At 39.6% G+C, this 19,448-nt stretch overlaps 1 protein-coding gene across 1 annotated transcript in view; it reads left to right on the top strand.

The window, feature by feature from the left end:
- The window catches only part of brinp2 (bone morphogenetic protein/retinoic acid inducible neural-specific 2), a gene marked incomplete at both ends in the record, with an annotated part of 170,097 nt that overhangs the window by 39,185 nt on the left and 111,464 nt on the right, over window positions 1-19,448 (top strand). Inside the window, 2 exons of the mRNA XM_083991619.1 lie at window positions 10,583-10,773; window positions 14,139-14,320. Of these exons, the coding sequence (XP_083847745.1) occupies window positions 10,583-10,773; window positions 14,139-14,320 (373 nt within the window). The remainder of the gene's footprint in view (window positions 1-10,582; window positions 10,774-14,138; window positions 14,321-19,448) is intronic.

The raw sequence follows: 19,448 nt of genomic DNA, 5'->3' as shown, positions 1-19,448 counted from the left end.
CAAAGTGTGCAACAAACTGATGAATAATGTTTCATTTCGAATGCAGACAGATGTTGTGCTGCCAACATTTAGATTATATTTAGTTCACCAAGAGGAATTCATGATTATATGTGTATTCCTTTTGTTAATTTTAGCATTTGGTTATGTAAATGCAACTAAAAACGTCTAACATCTTTGACTAATAGTGCATATGAAAGTAATTTAACTATGTAAATATAAATATGCCTAATTCTTTGTTGTTGTTTGCATCAGACGCCTGTGTATGTGAAAGTATTAAGGTGCAGTTCTAAAAATGGCTCCCCCAATTTGCTGCAATCATGTCAAATCTCAGCAGTGCCAATGACTGCACTGTATATATTTTGGTGTCTTAGGCCAACAAGATGCAGCAGAAGCATGACAAATTATAAAAATAACTGACAGAGACACTCAACCTAGATATGCCAGCCTCGTAAGCAGGCAGGTGATGCCTTGTGCAGATTCAGGACACACGACTTAACGTTGTTGCTCATTAAATCGATCTGACTTTCCCTCTGTGATACAAACTCCAAACCTGGGCTACTATATACTCTGTACTTGCTGTACAAACTTCACTGTGCTCACCATAAAACTCCCATTGAGTCGGTCATAAATCTATTGCAGGGATATATATCATTGTGACTATAAATATTCTTTTTACTTAACCGTCATAATACAATCGCTGCCACTTCAGGTCCGGTGCAGTAAGCGTACAGTTTAGGTCCTTTCGGGAGATGTATAATGACTCTAGTGGGAGCCGCTCAGAAATCATTAAAAAATCATGCACTGGCTTCCACCTTCCACACTGGGTACAGGGCCTGTTTCTTGCAGGCTCCTGAAAGACAGGAGGGAGTTTTAATGACCACACATCCTGAGACAAGAGTATGAAGTAGGATTGTGTCTCTTAAACTGAAAAAGTACAGTGGTCCTCATGCCTGAGGAGCAAATCCCTATTCATATATACTGTATGAGAGGAATACCTTTTGGTTGAATATTTGTGAAGAAAGCTTCATAAATGTTGGATAGCAACTTAAAGGTTCAGGGGCCATATTCAAGAACAGTTTAGCTCCTGACTGGCTGATGGGAGAGAAACTTTAAAAAGTAATGGGAATGTCAGTTCTCATTTAATCATTCCCAATGTTTTTTTTTTTTTTTTTACTGTATAGTGATTCACAAGTAATTTGCATTTTAGCTCCAAAGCATGTAGCTTCATGAGCAGTGGTTACAGTTGGTCATCTGGTAAAGCTGGTCTCTATATGGTCCCTGGTGTGAAAAATAAGAAGCTTAGCCAAATAATTTCAAGAGGTGTTGGTTAGTAGCAGAAAATCAGTCTAAGCACTCAAAATAGGGCTCCTTGAAATCATAGGAAAATGCCTGCAGCAGCATGGTTTGGAAGCTCCGTAACTGTGAAATACTGTAGTTAATGAGCAAAAAGTTGTAAAACCACTGAAGTCCTTAAAGACTCCCTCAGTTTGCAATGTTTAGTGATAATACAATGATCGCTATTATAGCTAATAGTTTATACTTGCTAACATAGAACAAAATCCAGAATACAGCAGCAGACATCAATGTGTTCAGGTACTCATGATAATATCCATGTCAATTCCTCATTTTGCATTACTCTTAATTTTACATAATTACCATAAATACTTGAGATGACATGGTTATAAAACTCTCTCCCCCTCATTCTCATGGATCAAGGCTCATTTCCATGGACGATTGGTTGTGAGCAGTGAAGCACAATTATCATGGAGAAGCTCGAGGGTTGGGCAACTCCACCAACCACCAAGCCCAGAAATCACCAGAAACTGTATATGGGTCAATTTCCCTGAAGGTGAGATTTAGGTGAGACTGTAGCCAACTCAGGTGAAACTGCTCATTATAAAGTTTCAGCTCTGAACTTGGAACAAATAGGTTTTGCGGTGAACTTTAGTGTAAAATTCAGGAGTGGAGAAACTGAACCTATGAGCAATCCTTCTCTCCAGAGGTGAGAGAAACAGCTCTCTGACTTTTCCTTTTTGTGTTTCACTGCTCTGCACCTCACTTAGTTTTTCTATCCACCTCAAATCATAAAGCCATTGGGTCTCATTCACAAATATTAGATTCAAAATTGATATACGTATGGTGTGCCAAAGCTGTGTTTACCATTGAACCTGTTCTCATCCTCAGGTCGTCAATACTGACTCACAGACACATATAAGCCAGGCTACCCTTGAGCACCTGGATATTGACACAAAAGATTTTCAGTTGACATCAATGTTAAACCTTCCCATTGCAGTATTGGACACTTTGAGCTCTGACTTTACTATCAATGTCACCATGGTAACGCTGATAATGTCACAGGCTGTCGTTTCCAGAGTGCTTCAAAAAGCTGATGAAATTAATTAGTAGAACAATCAAAACAAAAGTGGATGGTCACCACACAAACGCTATACACCAAATGATCTCCAATGACAGTGGCAATAAAAAACCTGTGTCAGTTAACAGACACCAAGTTACCTCACATAATATCAAGCAGGTTTGTCAAATCGTCACTATTGAACAACCAGGTAATGACAGCATGTTGTGTCATGTACATGTGAAATAGAAGCAGATTGATATATAATTAGCAACAGAGGCCGTCTGTTGGTTGTGAGTGGAAATATCTAAGGTTGGAGAGAGATCTGGATGTAACAGTTTCCAAAAAGATAAAATGAGTATGTGAGGTAGAAAACTGGCGGAGAACTCTGGGATTTGTTGTCTGAGGTGTGTCTGAACAGACACCGGCAGCACTGGGAACATCCCAGTAAATATATCACACATCAAGGTTTGGTACACGGCAACTTTGACAATTTCTGTGCTTCAGAAGGCTGAAAATAAAACTCTATTTCACACCAAGTGTATCACTACGGGACCAACCAAACTCAAGTAAAAACATTTTGTTTTGTTTCGTTTGTTTGTTTTATTTGAAACTCCAATGTACCATGATGGTATTGGCTTTGTGGAACAGTTCTAAGGCTTTAAGGGTAGTGATTCAGCAGTTCATGTAGATAGTGTTAAAGGGATAGTTCAACATTTTGGCAAATTGGCACATTGCCGTAATCTGTATAGTCATAGCAGTAGGTTCGTTACCTTGGGTGTGAGCTATTTTTAGAAGGGCCGAGCCGAGCGGCGAGCTGCTCAGAGCTACGCTACGGAGGCTCATGGGATTTCTTGGTTTCCCTCATCAAACTCACCAAATACACAATCCAACAACTCCAAAACGCTCATGTGGACAAGTTGTGACCTGCACATTCACCACGCTATGAGATAATAATGGAACGTTACGAGACAGAGTTGTTTTCTATCAAGGTAAATTCATGCAAAACAGCTGATGCTCGTTGCCTTCAGGGGCAGTTTTTCAGCAAGCAGTCTCTGTATTTACCTCGAAAACAACCCGTAATGTAATGTCTCGTAATGTTCCATTATTATCTCATATCGTGGTGAATGTGCAGGTCACAACTTGTCCACCAGAGTGTTTTGGAGTTGTTGGATTGTGTATTTGATGAGTTTGATGAGGAAGTCCCATTAGCCTTCATAGCGTAGCTCTAAGCTAAGGTTCTAAAAATAGCTTACACCGACAAACAAAAGTAACGAACCTACTGCTAAAACTATAGGGATTATGGCAATGGGCCAGTTTTCCAAAACTATCCCTTGTTTGCTGTGTTTATTATAACCGCAAAATACATAGAAGGCTAGTTGAAATGTCCTTCAATTGAATGTTTTAGTCGAAAAACTGACAATTCAGTATTAACTGTACCAGGGTAATATGAATATACTGTATAGCCAGTAGCATTTTAAACACCTAACGTGATCCTGAAAATGTACTACAATCAGTGGAGCCTGAACCACAACTGTGGATAAATCAAAATATTGAAGTGATGCTGGTTCCAGATGGAGAGTCAGGAGATCACCACAGTCTGTAGGGAATTGGATGGCTCTAATAGTGACCTTGCTCTCCATAAAGCTGTGCCACCTTGAACATGCCACAAACCTGCAGGTTGATGTCCCTCTGTCTGAGAGCTAATAACGTCCAGGTGTTATTTTATGTCATGTTGCCAGTATGAACATCCAAGGGAAAATTTTGCACAGGCAGAAGTGTTTTTTTTTCTGTTAAAAAAAAAGAACCAAAAGGAAAAAAAAAAAAGGGGGGGGGGGGCAAAACCAAGTGCAGCAGCTGCAGGTGCAATCAGCGCTGTGCTAAAATCTTTTAATTAACTCTATCTATCATCATTAGCCAAATAGTCAGCCAGCAGTCTCACAGTTAACTCTTAGAGAGCGAAGCATGGAAGGAAAAATAAATGATGCACTGCTTTTCTCTGCATTATGGCGCTATCGCCGTCAGCTCCCCTTCCCTGTGCTCAGTCACTGTAAAGCTGCTCAAAAGACACATCAGTCTAAATCAGCCCCAGTTAATCAGTGCGCAACTGCTGGCTGCCATCCTGTGACTCACTGGACTAAATATTAAGCTAAAACTAATGCCTGCTGATGCATGTGATAGCTGCAGACTAATTGTTATAGTTTGCCGCCTTCAAATGAGATTGACCTTTGGTTTGGGGTATTTGTCATGTAACTGCTGCTGGAATTAGAACAGCTATATTTGTTCCAGGCATTGCAGTTGGAATTACCTTGGTAATTTTGTTTCACTTAGTTTATAGTCACTTAGTAGAAATGTCACCTCAGAATGCTTTTAGTTTACTTTTCATTATTTATCATTGCATTTCACTCTTTACACATGGCATTCTGCATAGAGTAAAACATTACACACAATATATTGAGGCAGAAATTTCACATTGTACTTCTCAGTATATTACAGATATAATAATATACAATGGAGCAGTTTTCAGGTAATCACTGAGGGATGGTAAATCCAGCTGGGTCTAGGTGGGCGGGGCTTTTTTGTGACATCACAAAGTTACAGAAGTCCTGATGGCTCGTTTTAAGGCTCAGTGTCTGAATACAGGCTGTGTGTATCTCTCTTTGGACTGAGGCTCTGATCCTTTCACAGTGTTAATATAGAACCTGGACATATTTCTTTCTACAATATATGACCTTTAAATTCTGGGCTCCAGATGCTGTGGCAACAAAAAGCTCATTCCAGCATTGCTATAATACCTGAGCCACAGAAAATGAACAAAAAGGCAAGCTTTTATATGTTGTAGGATCTTTCTTTCAATTCAGTTCAGTTCAATGTAATTCAATGGCAATAACACACACGCACAAACTAAAAACATTACAAACATGGTACATACAGTACACTGAGATACACCTGCTAAATGTCAGGTGCACTGGTCCAATGAAAATGTTTTGTTGCTCTTGGCAGTCTTTAATTAAAAATCAGTTACTATGTTTTATGTGTGTAATTGGATAACAATGTTCTCCATGCAGTTGGTGCACTTCATCAGTGCCACTCTAATGTATTTTTTATGAATTAACTCCTTTATATATATATATTGGACACATATGGAAATGTACAATTTCACTGTACATTGTACAACAGTGCACATGGCTAGATTGAATTTATTGATTTATTTTGGGGGGATCGAAAATGTCCGTTAGCACCACTTTGATATTACATACGCACATCAAGATTAGCTTGTTCCTACTTCAGTGAAAACAGTTGAAATGTTTCCTGGTGCCTTGTGGGAGTTTTCCTCTTTGATTTAGAGAAATCAAATGTCGGGGTGAAGTCGGGTGATGCGGCAGGACAATGACCCCGAACATCAAAGCAAACCCACTACAGAATGACTTCAAACAAAGAAAATCCGCCTTTGAGAGTGGCCCAGTCAGAGCCCAGACCTTAACGCTCTCAACAGAGATGGTGGAATGACGAGAGAGACGGTCAAACCAGACATCCTGAGAATGTAAGCCAGGCAGAAGGAGCTCTGTAGGGACATTCTGAAAGAAAGAATTAATTCTGAATATTGTATAGGGCACACAAACATACTTGACATGTGTTATGCATACTCCCACAGGGATGGGTATAAAGAATTTATAAAGAAAATATCACCTCAGTCATAACAGTCAGTCAGTTCTAATAAACTATTCACTCAGACCTGGTATTAAAGTAGACATATTATGCCCCCTTTCCACAAATTAAAATAGTTCCCAGGTGTCTTAATGACATATCTGTGACATGCTTTGGTCAAAATACCCCAAGGATCAAACATCACACTTTTCATCCTCTCAAAACAGCCCTGTTCAGAACAGCTGGTTTCAGTGCCTGTCCCTTTAAATGCCCTGCCCCATCCCTTCTACTGGTACCAGGGTGGTATTGTGCAAATTTGAATCCTAGTTACATCACTGGAAGGCAACTGAGGGAACAGCTCATATAACCATGTGGATTTCAACCTAGGGAGACTGCACATTACACATTTTTTTTGTCAATTCTCACATTTTGAGGGCCGGAAGGCAAGACAAACACCCAAATATATGTTAAAGAGCCTTCAGAAAGTGATATGTCCATAATATGTCCCCTTTAACAAAAGTCTCAGGTGATCTGATCACAAGAAGTTTACCCCCTTGTTGAGGCCCTGGATAGTTTTGTTTCAGTGTACTCCACTGCAATTTAACCACTCTCTTCAATTATGTATTTTCTGTTAATATGTCTGTAATTCTATATAATTATGATTTGGAAAAACAGGACATTTAATTGCAAGTAAACCAGAATAGTCAAATCTGTTCACAACATTTGAGTCGATAAAAGAAAAAAAAAAGAAAGAAAGAAAAAAAAACACACAAACCAATGGCTTCATACTGAGGTAGGAAGAAGAGGTAGGCGTAAGAAAGCAAATGCTGCTTGAGCTCCTCTTGTGTTTTCAGTCTATTTATATTGTTGTGTTTTGCAGAGCTTTCTGTTGAACTTCCAAACCGTCCCCTCAGACTCAGCCTCCCTCAGTCGCCTCCTGTTTTCATGATAGTACAATGTGGCCTGAGTTAATGATGTCTTGTATAAATTGCGCTGTGAGTGCGGGCTGGGCTACAGAAATTAATTGGTGCATTATGTGGGAATGAACCACCTAATGAAGCACTAGTTTGACCATATGCTCCGGGGGCCATTCCTTCTGAGGGAAGCTTTGTCATGGTTTGTGCTAAATGGTTACAAATCGGAGCTCTCTTTTGAGGACTAATAATGCACAGCAACAACTACAAACTAATTACAACCCCTTCCTGCCATTACTGTGATGTGATGTGATGTGATGTGACCCTATGCATATTCATTCTGTATTATTAAGGGAACTGGCCCATTGTATGTATTCCAGAGTACAGTCACAATGCTGACAACAGTGTAATTACAGTATCATGTTGTCTGTAATAGTAAACTATTGACCGCAAAGAGGCACTGTAAGAGCAGCCACTGCGAAACTAAAGACAATGATACAGGATGTGCACCTCCCTCTGTGTACGGTCTCTCTCTCTGTGTGTGTGTGTGTGTGTGTGTGTGTGTGTGTGTGTGTGTGTGTGTGTGTGTGTGTGTGTGTGTGTGTGTGTGTGTGTGTGTGTGTGTGTGTGTGAGTGAGAGAGATTACTCATGGGAAAACACAGTGTGTCACTGCTGGTATTTTGTTCAGAGAAAATGCATACATAATGTGCTAATATTCAGCGCCTCTTGTTTTGCAGCAAATTTATGCAGATGAGGTAGCTCGGTACTTTTGTGCCGGTATTTGCATAATCTTCAAATACCTTGGGGTTCTGCAGGAGTGAAGTGATGAAATGATTATCAGCCTCTTGGAATGGACACATTCTCCAGAGTACTTTCACCCTCTGTCGCTGTCCATTGTTGACCAGCTGAACAGAAATGAGAGGCCTTGGCTAGAAATGCGGGAATTTCAGTGTTACTAAGCCCCAAAATCTCACATATAATTGTGACGAGGAAATAAAAGTCACCGGTGCTTGAAATAATAGAATATTCTATATTTTTCAGCAACATCCATCTTTTATGCAGTGAATTTGATGCATATGCAATTCCTATGTCTGCAGGTATATGCTTCCTGGAGCACTATTTCAATAGACACTTCTAATGATCTACATGGTTGCTGAAGTTGAAGGACTATGGTTTTGTTTTGAATGTATTTTATTATTACATTTTTTTTTTTTGCAACACCAAGTGACAACACAAAAAGACAACACTAAAGTACCAAAACCTGAAGTTCCTGTAATGGCCACAAGAGAGTGACTCCAACAGTGAGTCAGTCCCCACAATGTTAAAACGTCCAACTTTTTAAAACTATATGTATATGTGATGTATATTTTGAGTGACAGGTCGGTTAGTGTATGCTCGACTCACACCTCCTATCTCTATCTATGTATGTTTAAAGGAGACATACTGTATTATGCCCCCTTTCCACAAATTAAAATAGTTCCCAGGTGTCTTAAAGACATGCTTTGGTCAAAATACCCCAAGGATCAAACATCACAGCTCTTTTCATCCTCTCAAAAGAGCGCTGTTCAGAATGGCTGGTTTCAGTGCCTGCCCCTTTAAATGAAAATGAACCACTGCTTGCCTCACCCATTTTCAACCTAGGGAGCCTGCACATTACAGATTTTTTTTGTCAATTCTCACATTTTGGGGGCCGGAAGGCAAGACAAACAAGTGGAGCCAGGCACTGCCAGGCAGAGCAGCCTTTCAGAACCACTCTTTAGAAACCTATGGGTGATGTTATAGGAGCTATGTCCATCTTTATGGACAGTGTATGGTCTTCACCAACGCCTGAGAAATACACTGGGGTTTTTTCTCAGTAACCATTTCTGTCTGCTGCTTGGTAGGGGGTGTTACAGAGCTTTTGCTCCGAAAAACAAATCAAAGAGCTGTGAGGTTAAAATCAAAACAGTAAAGTTGCAGGCTGTCACAGAAGCTGAAAGACTAGTATTACTCTGTAGATCTGAGGGGAAACTGCAGAGTCAGGTGATTATCCACTGTAGGTTTTCCGGTACAAACTCCACCTGCTCAACACAGCTTTAAAAAGCCGTTGACCTGAACTGAGGCTAATTAAGCTTTTTTGATAATTATATGGCATGGCAAGCACCAATTTATGGATCCTAAATATTTATGCTAATTATACCACCAGCAGCCAAAAGCAATCTGAAAATAGTGAAACTGGCCTTCAGAAGTCCAAAGTGCTCTCATCTAATTTTGAGTGCTAAGATTTAAGTCCCAAAGATAAGATTAGCATCAATAAATCATCACCATATTAATTTTTGAAATGCAACTGAAATAAATAGGAACAAGCAAGCTAGAGCAACGGCACAAACTGGAAGGAGGGCTCAGGGGTTTTCCAACATATACAGAGCGGAGGGTTTGGGACTTTCTGGTAATAGCGGATGGTTGAAGGAATGATAGGCCAATTGAAAAGCCACATCCAAGTTTATCTCCAGCAGCAAAATAAGAGAGTAAACAACAAACAACCGCTGCTGAGAAAGGCAGGCAAAAAAGCAACGCTGACCCCATTTAGACTCTAATGCATTAGATTACTATGAGTTATCAAAAAAAAGGTTAGTGGTAATGCAACCAACCCCCTCAGGCAGTCGTTTGAGCAAACTTTTGTCCATCATGGTGAAGGGGTCCTTGCTTTTTTCTTCCTTTGATCCAAGAAATCCAAGGCCAGAGAGTGACACGTGATAATCTTTGTTATATGTACTATAACTTACTCATTGTTTTCCATTCATGGGACTAGTGGCATGCTTATAGATTAGATTAGGTTAGGTTAGGTTAGGTTAGGTTAGGTTAGGTTAGGTTAGGTTAGGTTAGGTTAGGTTAGATTAGATTAGATTAGATAGAACTTTATTCATCCTGAAGGAAATTCTTATGCCAGGTTGCTCCAAAAGGAAATGTGCTAAGGAAATACACTTACAAAGGAAATCAAATACAAAGAAGAACAACAAAGAATAAGACATATAAAAAAAACTATCCTACAATGTCTAAAACAATAAAAACATGCAATGCTAGTGCAAAAAGGAACGGCCTAAACATAATTTAAATACAATACTACGTAATTTAAATGCTAAACGCACTAAAACACGACACCCTCCTGCTATAGTCTCCTAAAATCCTGTGGGAAACACTGACGAACTAATGAACTCGGCTCTTGGCTTACTTACTCTTGGCTACCTTATTGTTTCCATTTGTATTAGACCAAAACCAATTGCTAATCCATTGTTTATTATTGGCAGTGTATGAGTCCCAATCGTTTTCACAATAATGTAGTGTACTTGTAGCACCATTAAAGTAGCTAAAAAAAGGTGATATCATCCCCTCACAGAAGACCTCTTGAGTTTGAGAGATGATCTCCACCAATCACTCTTGGTAAGAAATCATGTTCATCATTAGAGGAAACCTACTAGTGGCTCCCTTAACCTTCCCCTTCAAGGAGGTCCATCCAGACTATTCTGTTTTTAACTTTGACCACACTACTCTGGGGTTTACAAGCACCTTTTGTCTTGGACACACTGGATAACATGGCTCTCTTTTGTGTGTTTATGTGTCTATATACCATATTGCATCGATCTTAACTGAGTCTGTATTCACCTTTTATCGTATTTATCATTTCAGGGAGTTCAGCCACTGGAAGGTGAACAGCCTGGCTACAGAGAAGAGAGATTTCCTCAAAGCCCCACTGCCCCTGGCGCCAGAGTTCCTGCGCAACCTCCGGTTACTGGGGCGACGACCAACCCTTCAGCAAATCAACGAAAACCTCATCAAGAAATATGGGACCCACTTCCTAGTTTCTGCTACCCTGGGAGGTAAGGAAGGACTGCAGGTGACACACTCGCCTCCATTCCGAGGTTAGGAAGTGTCGGGACACACCAAAAATAGAGGAGCTACTCATTGTTGGTCTCGGAGGAGTTAGAGCCTGTGTTAGAGCAGTGCTGCTGAGGTATATACAACAATTGCCATAACACCTCAGACCCGAAGCATTCAGCCAAGGTTGTTTTCCTCTGTAATTTTCCCCTCATCGTTCCCACTGATGAAGATTGTGTGCAGCTGCGTGAGCCTTACAAAGCAGAAGGGGGATTAAATTGACCCATTTTTAGTGTATGTCTCTTTATTGGATTTCTTTTTACCCTCAATCTCAGAGGAGAGAAGGAACTCACAAAACAGAATTGCCCACAGTATTGATTGCATGAGCCTCATGAAACAAGACCCAGACCTGCACTAAGATCACAACAACAAGCTTGTGATATTGACATACTGCTGATGCTGGCCATCACATAGCAATGTATATATATATTAAAGCCATTTTTAATATATATTGTAGAAATCTTATAGTGAGTATAAGCATTCCAAAAGAAGCAGAGGGCAGAGGGAGATTTAAAAGCCCAGAGCCCTGAGACTTGATAAACATTATAATAGACGATTAATATATTAAAAAAGAAGGTGAAACATAGACTTTAACACCTATCGGTTCTGACTCTCTTTCAATATCTCGGATATTTTGTGTGAAATCCACAGACACCTAGCTTTGGGGCCACTTATCACTTGGCATATTCAGTGGATTATCAGCATGGGAAACAAAGCATAGATGAATGCATTGGCAGACTTGTAGTTAGATGCTATATGTAATTAACAGCCTCCACTAAATGGGCTGAGTCCGTCTGCATACTGATTAGACTTTGGCTGAGCAAATGCCATCCCACATCTTTGTTTTTTTCCTCCTTTGTTCTACTATATTCATCTTGTTCTTTTGTTGCTTCTCATGTTTGCCTCCCCTATGGCTACACCCAACTGTGAAGTATGTTAAGCAGAAATACTATCTGAATCAAAATGGAAAAAATATACTGTCTTGTATATTACATTTGTAAATTATAGATACTTGAAAATACGACTTGCGGTAGTCAATTAAATCAATTTAAATGTAGCTACTTTGTCACTGTCCACTCCTGGAGACAATGCAATAATGTACACAAGATATACATGAACTCAGGTGTGGTGGCTAATCTAATATAAAGTTAGCATGCCTTATACTCAAAGATGCCTATTGAATTCCTCCTGACAAGATTCAGCACAGCATTCTGGCTGTTGTAATGAGACGGGTCTATAGCCATGATCAACTCTGATACCTGCAATGAAATCCGACATAATCATCAAACACTTGAATGAAACAGAAAGAGTGGCGTGTGGTTCAATCCATATCAGTTTATAAAATGATCACTGAGAATTATTGTTTTCTATTCCTATTATTTACTAATAAAATGAGAGGAAATGAGAGCGAGCCGGAGATGAAGCAGAAATGGATACCACTAAGCAACCAGACTGCCCACTTTGAGACCGACTATCTTTCTTATTTAGTCTCTCACACAGCTCACAGCCTCTGTCTGAGAACTACGATTGTTTAATCTTTATTTACTACAACTCTTGAATCTAACAGAGTTTTATTAGAGGCAGGTATTTATGACCAACTCTGTTTGATACATAGATTTGGCTACAGTCATTAGTGAAAAGCCTCATTACCAATGTGTTCCCTTTCTCCCTCCCTTTCTCCTGCTCTGCTGGCTGGCAAGACACTACGGGCAATGAACAATGATGTGGGCTCCAAAAATTGTCATAGGCTATCCTCTGCATCAGCAACAAATTGTAAAAGTACAATTGCCAATAACAATCTATGGAATTTTACAATACAAATCTATAGAGGCCGTTTTCTCAAAATGAGTATTTTCTCATGCTCTTCTAGGCTGTATCTCCGCTTCAGTAGCACTTAGGGACACCAAACCTTTCACTTTTATCCCTTTCTATATTCTAAAGGTTTTTACAGAGGGGATTGTTGATATATCATTCACAGCCTGATTTATACAACTTTTCTTTCCAAAAAACATGGCAAAATTAGATTTTTTAGGGCTGGTGACAGTATTTTCTCATTAACAGAGTGATAAAAAGAGATATCCAGAATCCCCTCTGTAAAAACCCTTGACTCTAAAATGTCAACAAAATAAAACATTAATTTGGAAATATATTTATCCATTGTTCAGATTTACTATATTCTGGAAATATATGCAATTTTGTGCATATTTATTTCAATATTGCCTCATTTACATATTTTAACATAACATTTGACAAAATCTGTAATACAAAAAATAATTGTCTTAATGTAAGTGATAAACTTGGGAAGTTTCATGGTGATGTCTGTTAGTTTAAATATTTACCCTGTTCACCTGTAGTGTCTCACATGACTACAATGAAATTAGATGAGGCTCAGTGTATTGGATGCACTCTTCTGCTTCCCTGTAGTTCCCACCAGAAAAACTGAAACTCATTAGACTGTGGCTCTGCTGGTCAGTCAGCCAGCAACATTCGCGATCATAGGACAGTCCTGCTGGTGCGGTCCAGTCTAAAATGTTCAGATAACAGCAGTTTGCTATAGCCAGCTGCTAATGTTAGCTAATACTGCTCCATTAGGTGGCTTAAAATGTCTGGCTCTTCCCATATCTGTTCATTCATTTCCAAATTCAGCTGTCTAACTCCACTGAGTGAAGGTGCATATTAGCTAATATAAGGAGAGGGAGTCTGGAACATTTCCAGTAAATACACAGAGCCCTGCCAGCTCTGACTTTTTTTTTTTTGAAAGTTTGAAATATCTCCAACCATTTAGGCAACAGTGACTGGCAACTATCAGCATGAACCTTATGAGACCATTATAATAAGTGTCCATGTAAGAAAAGTCAATTTAAAATAAATAAATAAATATATCAAATAGTCTCCAGTCTCATCCTGTTAATTCTCCTCATGGGTTACCTCAGGGAGCATGTAATGAGACAACCATCAGACTATGTGGGAGAGTGTTTAGTGTTTTGTGATGCTATGACTGTCTGATGAAAGGGAGTGGAGCAAAAGCAAATGATCCATTGTCTGCGGCACAGTTGACAAACCGCAGCGAGTGAGGGCGTGCCAGAGATATGTCAAATGTAAGAGCAGAATCTCACACGAGGTCTTCTGAGGATAACATCAGCCAGTCACTGGAATATGGCGAACTTGTCATAACCACACAGTTTAACAGGATTGAAAATCAATTAGTTTTCTCAGTGAAAATAGTTTGTGTACAGTACACTGTTATACAGCTGGGAGGTTGAATGACGAGAGTTATTGATTGTTTTTTTTTTTTTTTTTTCAACAGGAGAGGAATCCTTGACCATTTTCCTGGACAAGCAGAAGCTGAATAAGAAGTCGGAGGGCAACAGCAACAGCTCGGTGGTGTCTCTGGAGCTGCTTCACCAGCTGGCAGCTTCCTACTTCACAGATCGAGAGAGCACCCTGAGGCGACTGCACCACCTCCAGATCGCCACCTCTGCAATCAAGGTACTGAATACATGACAGAGCCTGCTTACACTAACATATCCAGATACTTATTATCTGCTTTCGAGCAGCCCTGAACAACAAAAAGAAAGGAGAAAAAAAAGCCTTTTTCAAGATACAACTCACAAATACGCAGTTTATTTATTATATGTAGACTTGTGTTGTGCAGTTCTTCAGATCCACAAACAGCCACCCATCAAGACAGGCACACAAACATTAACCCTGCTATAAAACTGTCCCTCTGGGATATATTCCTCTGTGCTGCACCCAGAACAAATAGTGCTGCTGTTTTCAAGGTATGCACACAAACGGTCTGTTTAAAGATTATTTTCAAGGTGCGTCATCGCTCAAAAGCTGGAGAGAAACAGAAGCCTGCATCAGTACATGACATCATTATTATTGTTATTTTTAAAGGCAGACTGTGCTGTTAGCCCAGAGAGACACTAAAGCAGGGCAAATGTCATGATTATTTAAGATTCCAGTGGGAAAAATATGTATATATTTATGCATACTGTACACTGTTTGCCACCTGGAATGGGTTGCAGGTCGTTTGTGTCCTTTGCTATTTGATGGGTGTGCAGCTGGATCACAGCGTCTGGGAATTATCGACACAAAAAAGCTGTGATTTCAGCAGAAAGTGGCTCAGATTCTGAAATGTTAACTGGTTTAATGCCTTTTTATGTCCTTCGCTTCACTTTATTTACCAGCACACTCAACACTCCAGTGGCCTTGATGTGGTAAATCGTCATTTACCCCCAAATCCACCACCAGGCTTTTACCAGCTCTTTTCATCATTAATTGCACACGGCACAGTTTTGTTGAAAATCCACTCAAAGAACAAAAAAATAAAAAATAAAAAAAGAGTGTAAGAAATCCCATTATCTCCCCTGCCTGGCTTTACCTTGTTTAAATTCAGATTTTTTTTCCCCCCCTCCTCCTGACGACAGGCAGCTAAGCATAACCAAGCAGTACATTTTTCACATCAGAGCAGATCTGTTGGCTTTCGAGTGATGACAGCAGGTGTGTGGGTGGGCGGACCGCGCTTTCATGCTTCAACTTAAATAGCATATCTGATTGAAATGAGTAATTGCAAAGTGCAGACTTTGTGTGAAATAAGTAAAGTGGCTTTTTCCAGGTGCTGCTGCTGAAAAAACACGACACGCAGCAGCGACCTCTCAGCGGGCAGAGGTGATGGCGGCTCTTTTAAAAAGGGGGACGTGAAGCTCTTGTTAGCTCTATGATGTGTTTTTCCCACAAAGACTACCTCTGCGTGGTGCAAATTATTCTTTTTTTTACCAAGAAAGAAAAGTTTTATTAATTTGAGAGCACCAAATAGAATTCTAATGACTGGAGAAGGTTCACACACACACAGTCTACAAAAGACAAGAGAAAGATAACCTCTGCACTTTGGAATAGTTTTAGTTTTTTAATTTATTTACAACCTCCTTCTTTAAATGTTAGAAAAAAGATTTAAGCATTTCCTTGCTTTCTGAAGTTTGCTGTTTGAATACTGCATCTCAGTCAGAACACGTCCTCTGTCCTGCCTAAATTAATTATAGACAAAAACCCTGCTCAGTTATGTAGAGCTGTGTCTGTAGGGAAATATATACACTAACACAATCTTCTGCAAATAAATCAACAAAAACATAACATATAAATAAGCAATTGGCATTTATTAAGATTTTCTTTCCCCCCCCACATCATTTGATATGTTTGGGTCTATCCAGCGATACTCTGTAAACTGCAGTTTCAAATTCAGCTGCATTGTGCTGCTCATGTCTAATACACAGCAAAATATTAATATTATTCCAAAGTGTGCAAAATGCTCAATTAAAGTACAAGGTATTAAAGTAGAATACAAAAAGAATAGAAAACTTAAGCAAACCTGTCTTGAGAGGAGACATGATGCATTTATCCTTAGCAGACCAGCACCAGGTTCGATTCCGTTAACTCCAATGGCAGAAGTGAATGTGATCTTGTTGTGGTGCATAGTCACCAAAGCCACAGATCTGTCAAACATTATGATATTAAAATAACACGTTCAAACAGACATGGTTCACTTTAGAAGAAATTCACTCTTGGTTTGTGTATTTCCTGCTGCAGTGGAGCTGCCAACATCTCTTTCCAACAGGATAAACTGAAATTTTAAGGGACTTATATGTGAGACAGTTTAATAAATGTTAAAACTGAAATAAACCTTGTATTTTTATGGAAGCAAGTGATATTCTTGTTACTATTATGTCACAAATACTTTAAGCAAACATGGTCTTAATAGACTGATATGGTTTTGTACTGGGTTGATCGGTCGACAGCAGATAGAAACAAGCAGTCTTATCTGGAATAAATTCACACTGTATCTACTGCTGTATTGTTCTGTATTGTTTTGACACATGACAACAACAAAAATCCATCGGCTCGTGTTAAAAATATCCCAAAGCTTTGTGCAGAAACAGGCTGTAAAAACAGGAAAAATATACCTGTCTCTGTAACTTCTAAGGTTAGATAACTACTGTCACGTTTCATACCAGTTGCACAGGCCTGGATGAGCTCAGTGTGTCTTTTTCTAACCACAGGAAGTGTGAACCATCCCACCAGTACATCATCTTTTTTTATAGAGTATCTTTAGTCCTTTTCACTTGAGAGGACCTTCTGCCTTGTGACTTTCAGGAAGTTGGAGGGTTTTTTTTGCAACTCCTACCTTGTCAGTGTGAGCAGAGCTCTGATATCCTGCTTTTCTTTTTAACAAATTGCAGCTTTTATCGCAGCTCATTTAAGCATGAATAATGAGCAACGGTTTTTGTAAAAAATATTCTCAGATCTATTATTCCGTCCATCTATTCATCCATTTTCTTGTGCTGGTCTGGCTCTGAATCACTCTCTAGCAGCAGGCTAAGCAGGCAGGCCACAACCTCCAGCTGCTCCTGAGGGATCCCACTGCATATCCAGGCTCCATGAAATATACATTACATTCCCTCCAGCATGTCTTTTTTTTTTTTTTTTTTTTGGATCTACTCCCGGCCCTCCAGTCTTCTGGACATGCCCTGAAAAACCTTTAGAAAAAGTCTGGCGGACATCACGATCAGATGCCCCAAACACTGCAGATCTCTCTCAGTGCCGTATATTATTCTTTAAGACAGGAAAAGACTCCATAAAGTGCAGCTCTGTCATGAAAGTCTTTTTTTAATCTTTAACTTTATAATTATCACATGATTTTCACTTTCCTTACATTATACTGTATGTATAATCAGGAAATAGTTTTTTTTACACCTGATGACATTTTTCATCCATCCACTTATACTACCTTCTCCTAATGACACATTTATATAATTAGATTTTGGAATACCTACTGTTTCAGCTGCATATATTTGCATGTAAATGAAGCAACGTCAAAATATATTTTCTAGAAACTACTCGTCTCATTAATGCCTTAAGATGAGCTCATTGGTTATGTGCATATGTATTGTGTGCATATGTGCATTAATGTTTTATTAATTTTTATAAGAATTAATGTAATGGGTTTATTAATATTTATACTAAACAAAGTTGCACATATGAAGTATTTTACCTGTCTGTGGTGCTAAGAATAGAGCTGCCTTTCATCCTGATGACTGACAGCCACATAAATAGTCCCTTTCATTAGCACCTGCTAACACCCAGAGATTTAATACACCCTCCTACGTACATACACACGTGCACATAGCGCGCACACACACAGAGCTACTCCCACTTGGAAAAGGAGCATCCTTCACATGTTTCTGCTAAATGAGGATCTCTGGTATGCAAGCCACCTGCCGCGCCATATTCTGCGAGATCGACTCATCACCCGAGGAGGAAGCGACACTGAGTGGGATACACTTGACCTGTGTCCATGTACGCCTCTGGGCTTTGTGTCTCTGCAGCACTGAGTAGGAGGTGGGAGTGAAACACGGTTATCTTTATCTCCAGCAACAAACGTGGAGGAACCTCAATCACGCACCAAGTTTAGACTGCGTTTCGGTGGGACAAAAAAAAAAAGACCTCCTGTAACATTTGTGTGAAATCTGCGGCTCTGATGTGAGAGAGGAAGCTGGCTCCGAGTCACACAGAGGAAGGAGGAGTATTTTTACAACAGCGCTGCGCCAGTCAAGAGCCAACTTCAGCAGAGAGACTGTACAGAGACTCTTCACTCCTCTGTAACTTTTGCAGTTAATCAAATTACCATAAGACAACTGTCATGAAAAAAAAAACTGGTGCTTTTGGGGACTTTGGAGGTGTGGGGCTCCGGAGCAGCTGCCTGCATGGTAATCCAGCCTTATCCATGAATTACCATTTTTGCCCATTGTGTGGCAGACCTAAGTCAATGTTTCAAAACAAATGAAAGGCAGAATAACACAAAATGCATTAGATTCACATAAGAACATAAACAATATCAGTTATCAGTTAATTTATTGATAATAACCGTCACGTAATGTGACAATGTCAAAGAAATGATAAAAATAAACAAACTCAAATCAGAGCAGGCGTGTCCATCTCTGTCTTTAATAATCTTTAGAGCACCTCTGTTCGTAAAACCATAAAATGTTTAACCAGCATTTACTGCACACTTTTGGGCAAAGGAAAAAAAAAAGAAAGAATACCATGTGCCCACAGATGGAGAGTTTGCCAGATATGGAAGCTATAGTCAGTTACAAAAAACAAAATGCAACAATATAGGTTTATAGATTTTGATCAATGTTTGGACGGGGCTTAACAGAATGCAGGTGGGATGATGCTGCATTTGAGACAACTCAGAAATACGGGACAAACCCTGGCTCAATACAGGACGCACTATTTAATTTTCACATACGGGACAATCCCGTATTTTAATGGAGCGATGTTAACCTTTTTTTTAACATGCTGAAAAGAGCAGGCGGATGGCGGACGCCCCACGTCTCCTTACCATTACAACCACACTTTTGGCTCTCTGCTTTATTCTAATGTCTTAACACTTATTTTTGGATGTATCACTTTAGTATTTGCCCAAGGTTCCTACAGCACTGAAGCTTACTGATGTTCCCCATAAGCTGCTTTGGATAAAAGCATCTGCCAAATGACTGTGACGATGTAGCTTAATCGCTAACGTTAGCATTAACTACTGTTTACTGAACAGTTA

This window comes from Trachurus trachurus, assembly GCF_905171665.1.
Source record: "Trachurus trachurus genome assembly, chromosome: 17".
NCBI lineage: Eukaryota > Metazoa > Chordata > Actinopteri > Carangiformes > Carangidae > Trachurus > Trachurus trachurus.
This window is presented reverse-complemented; position numbering and strand designations above follow the sequence as displayed.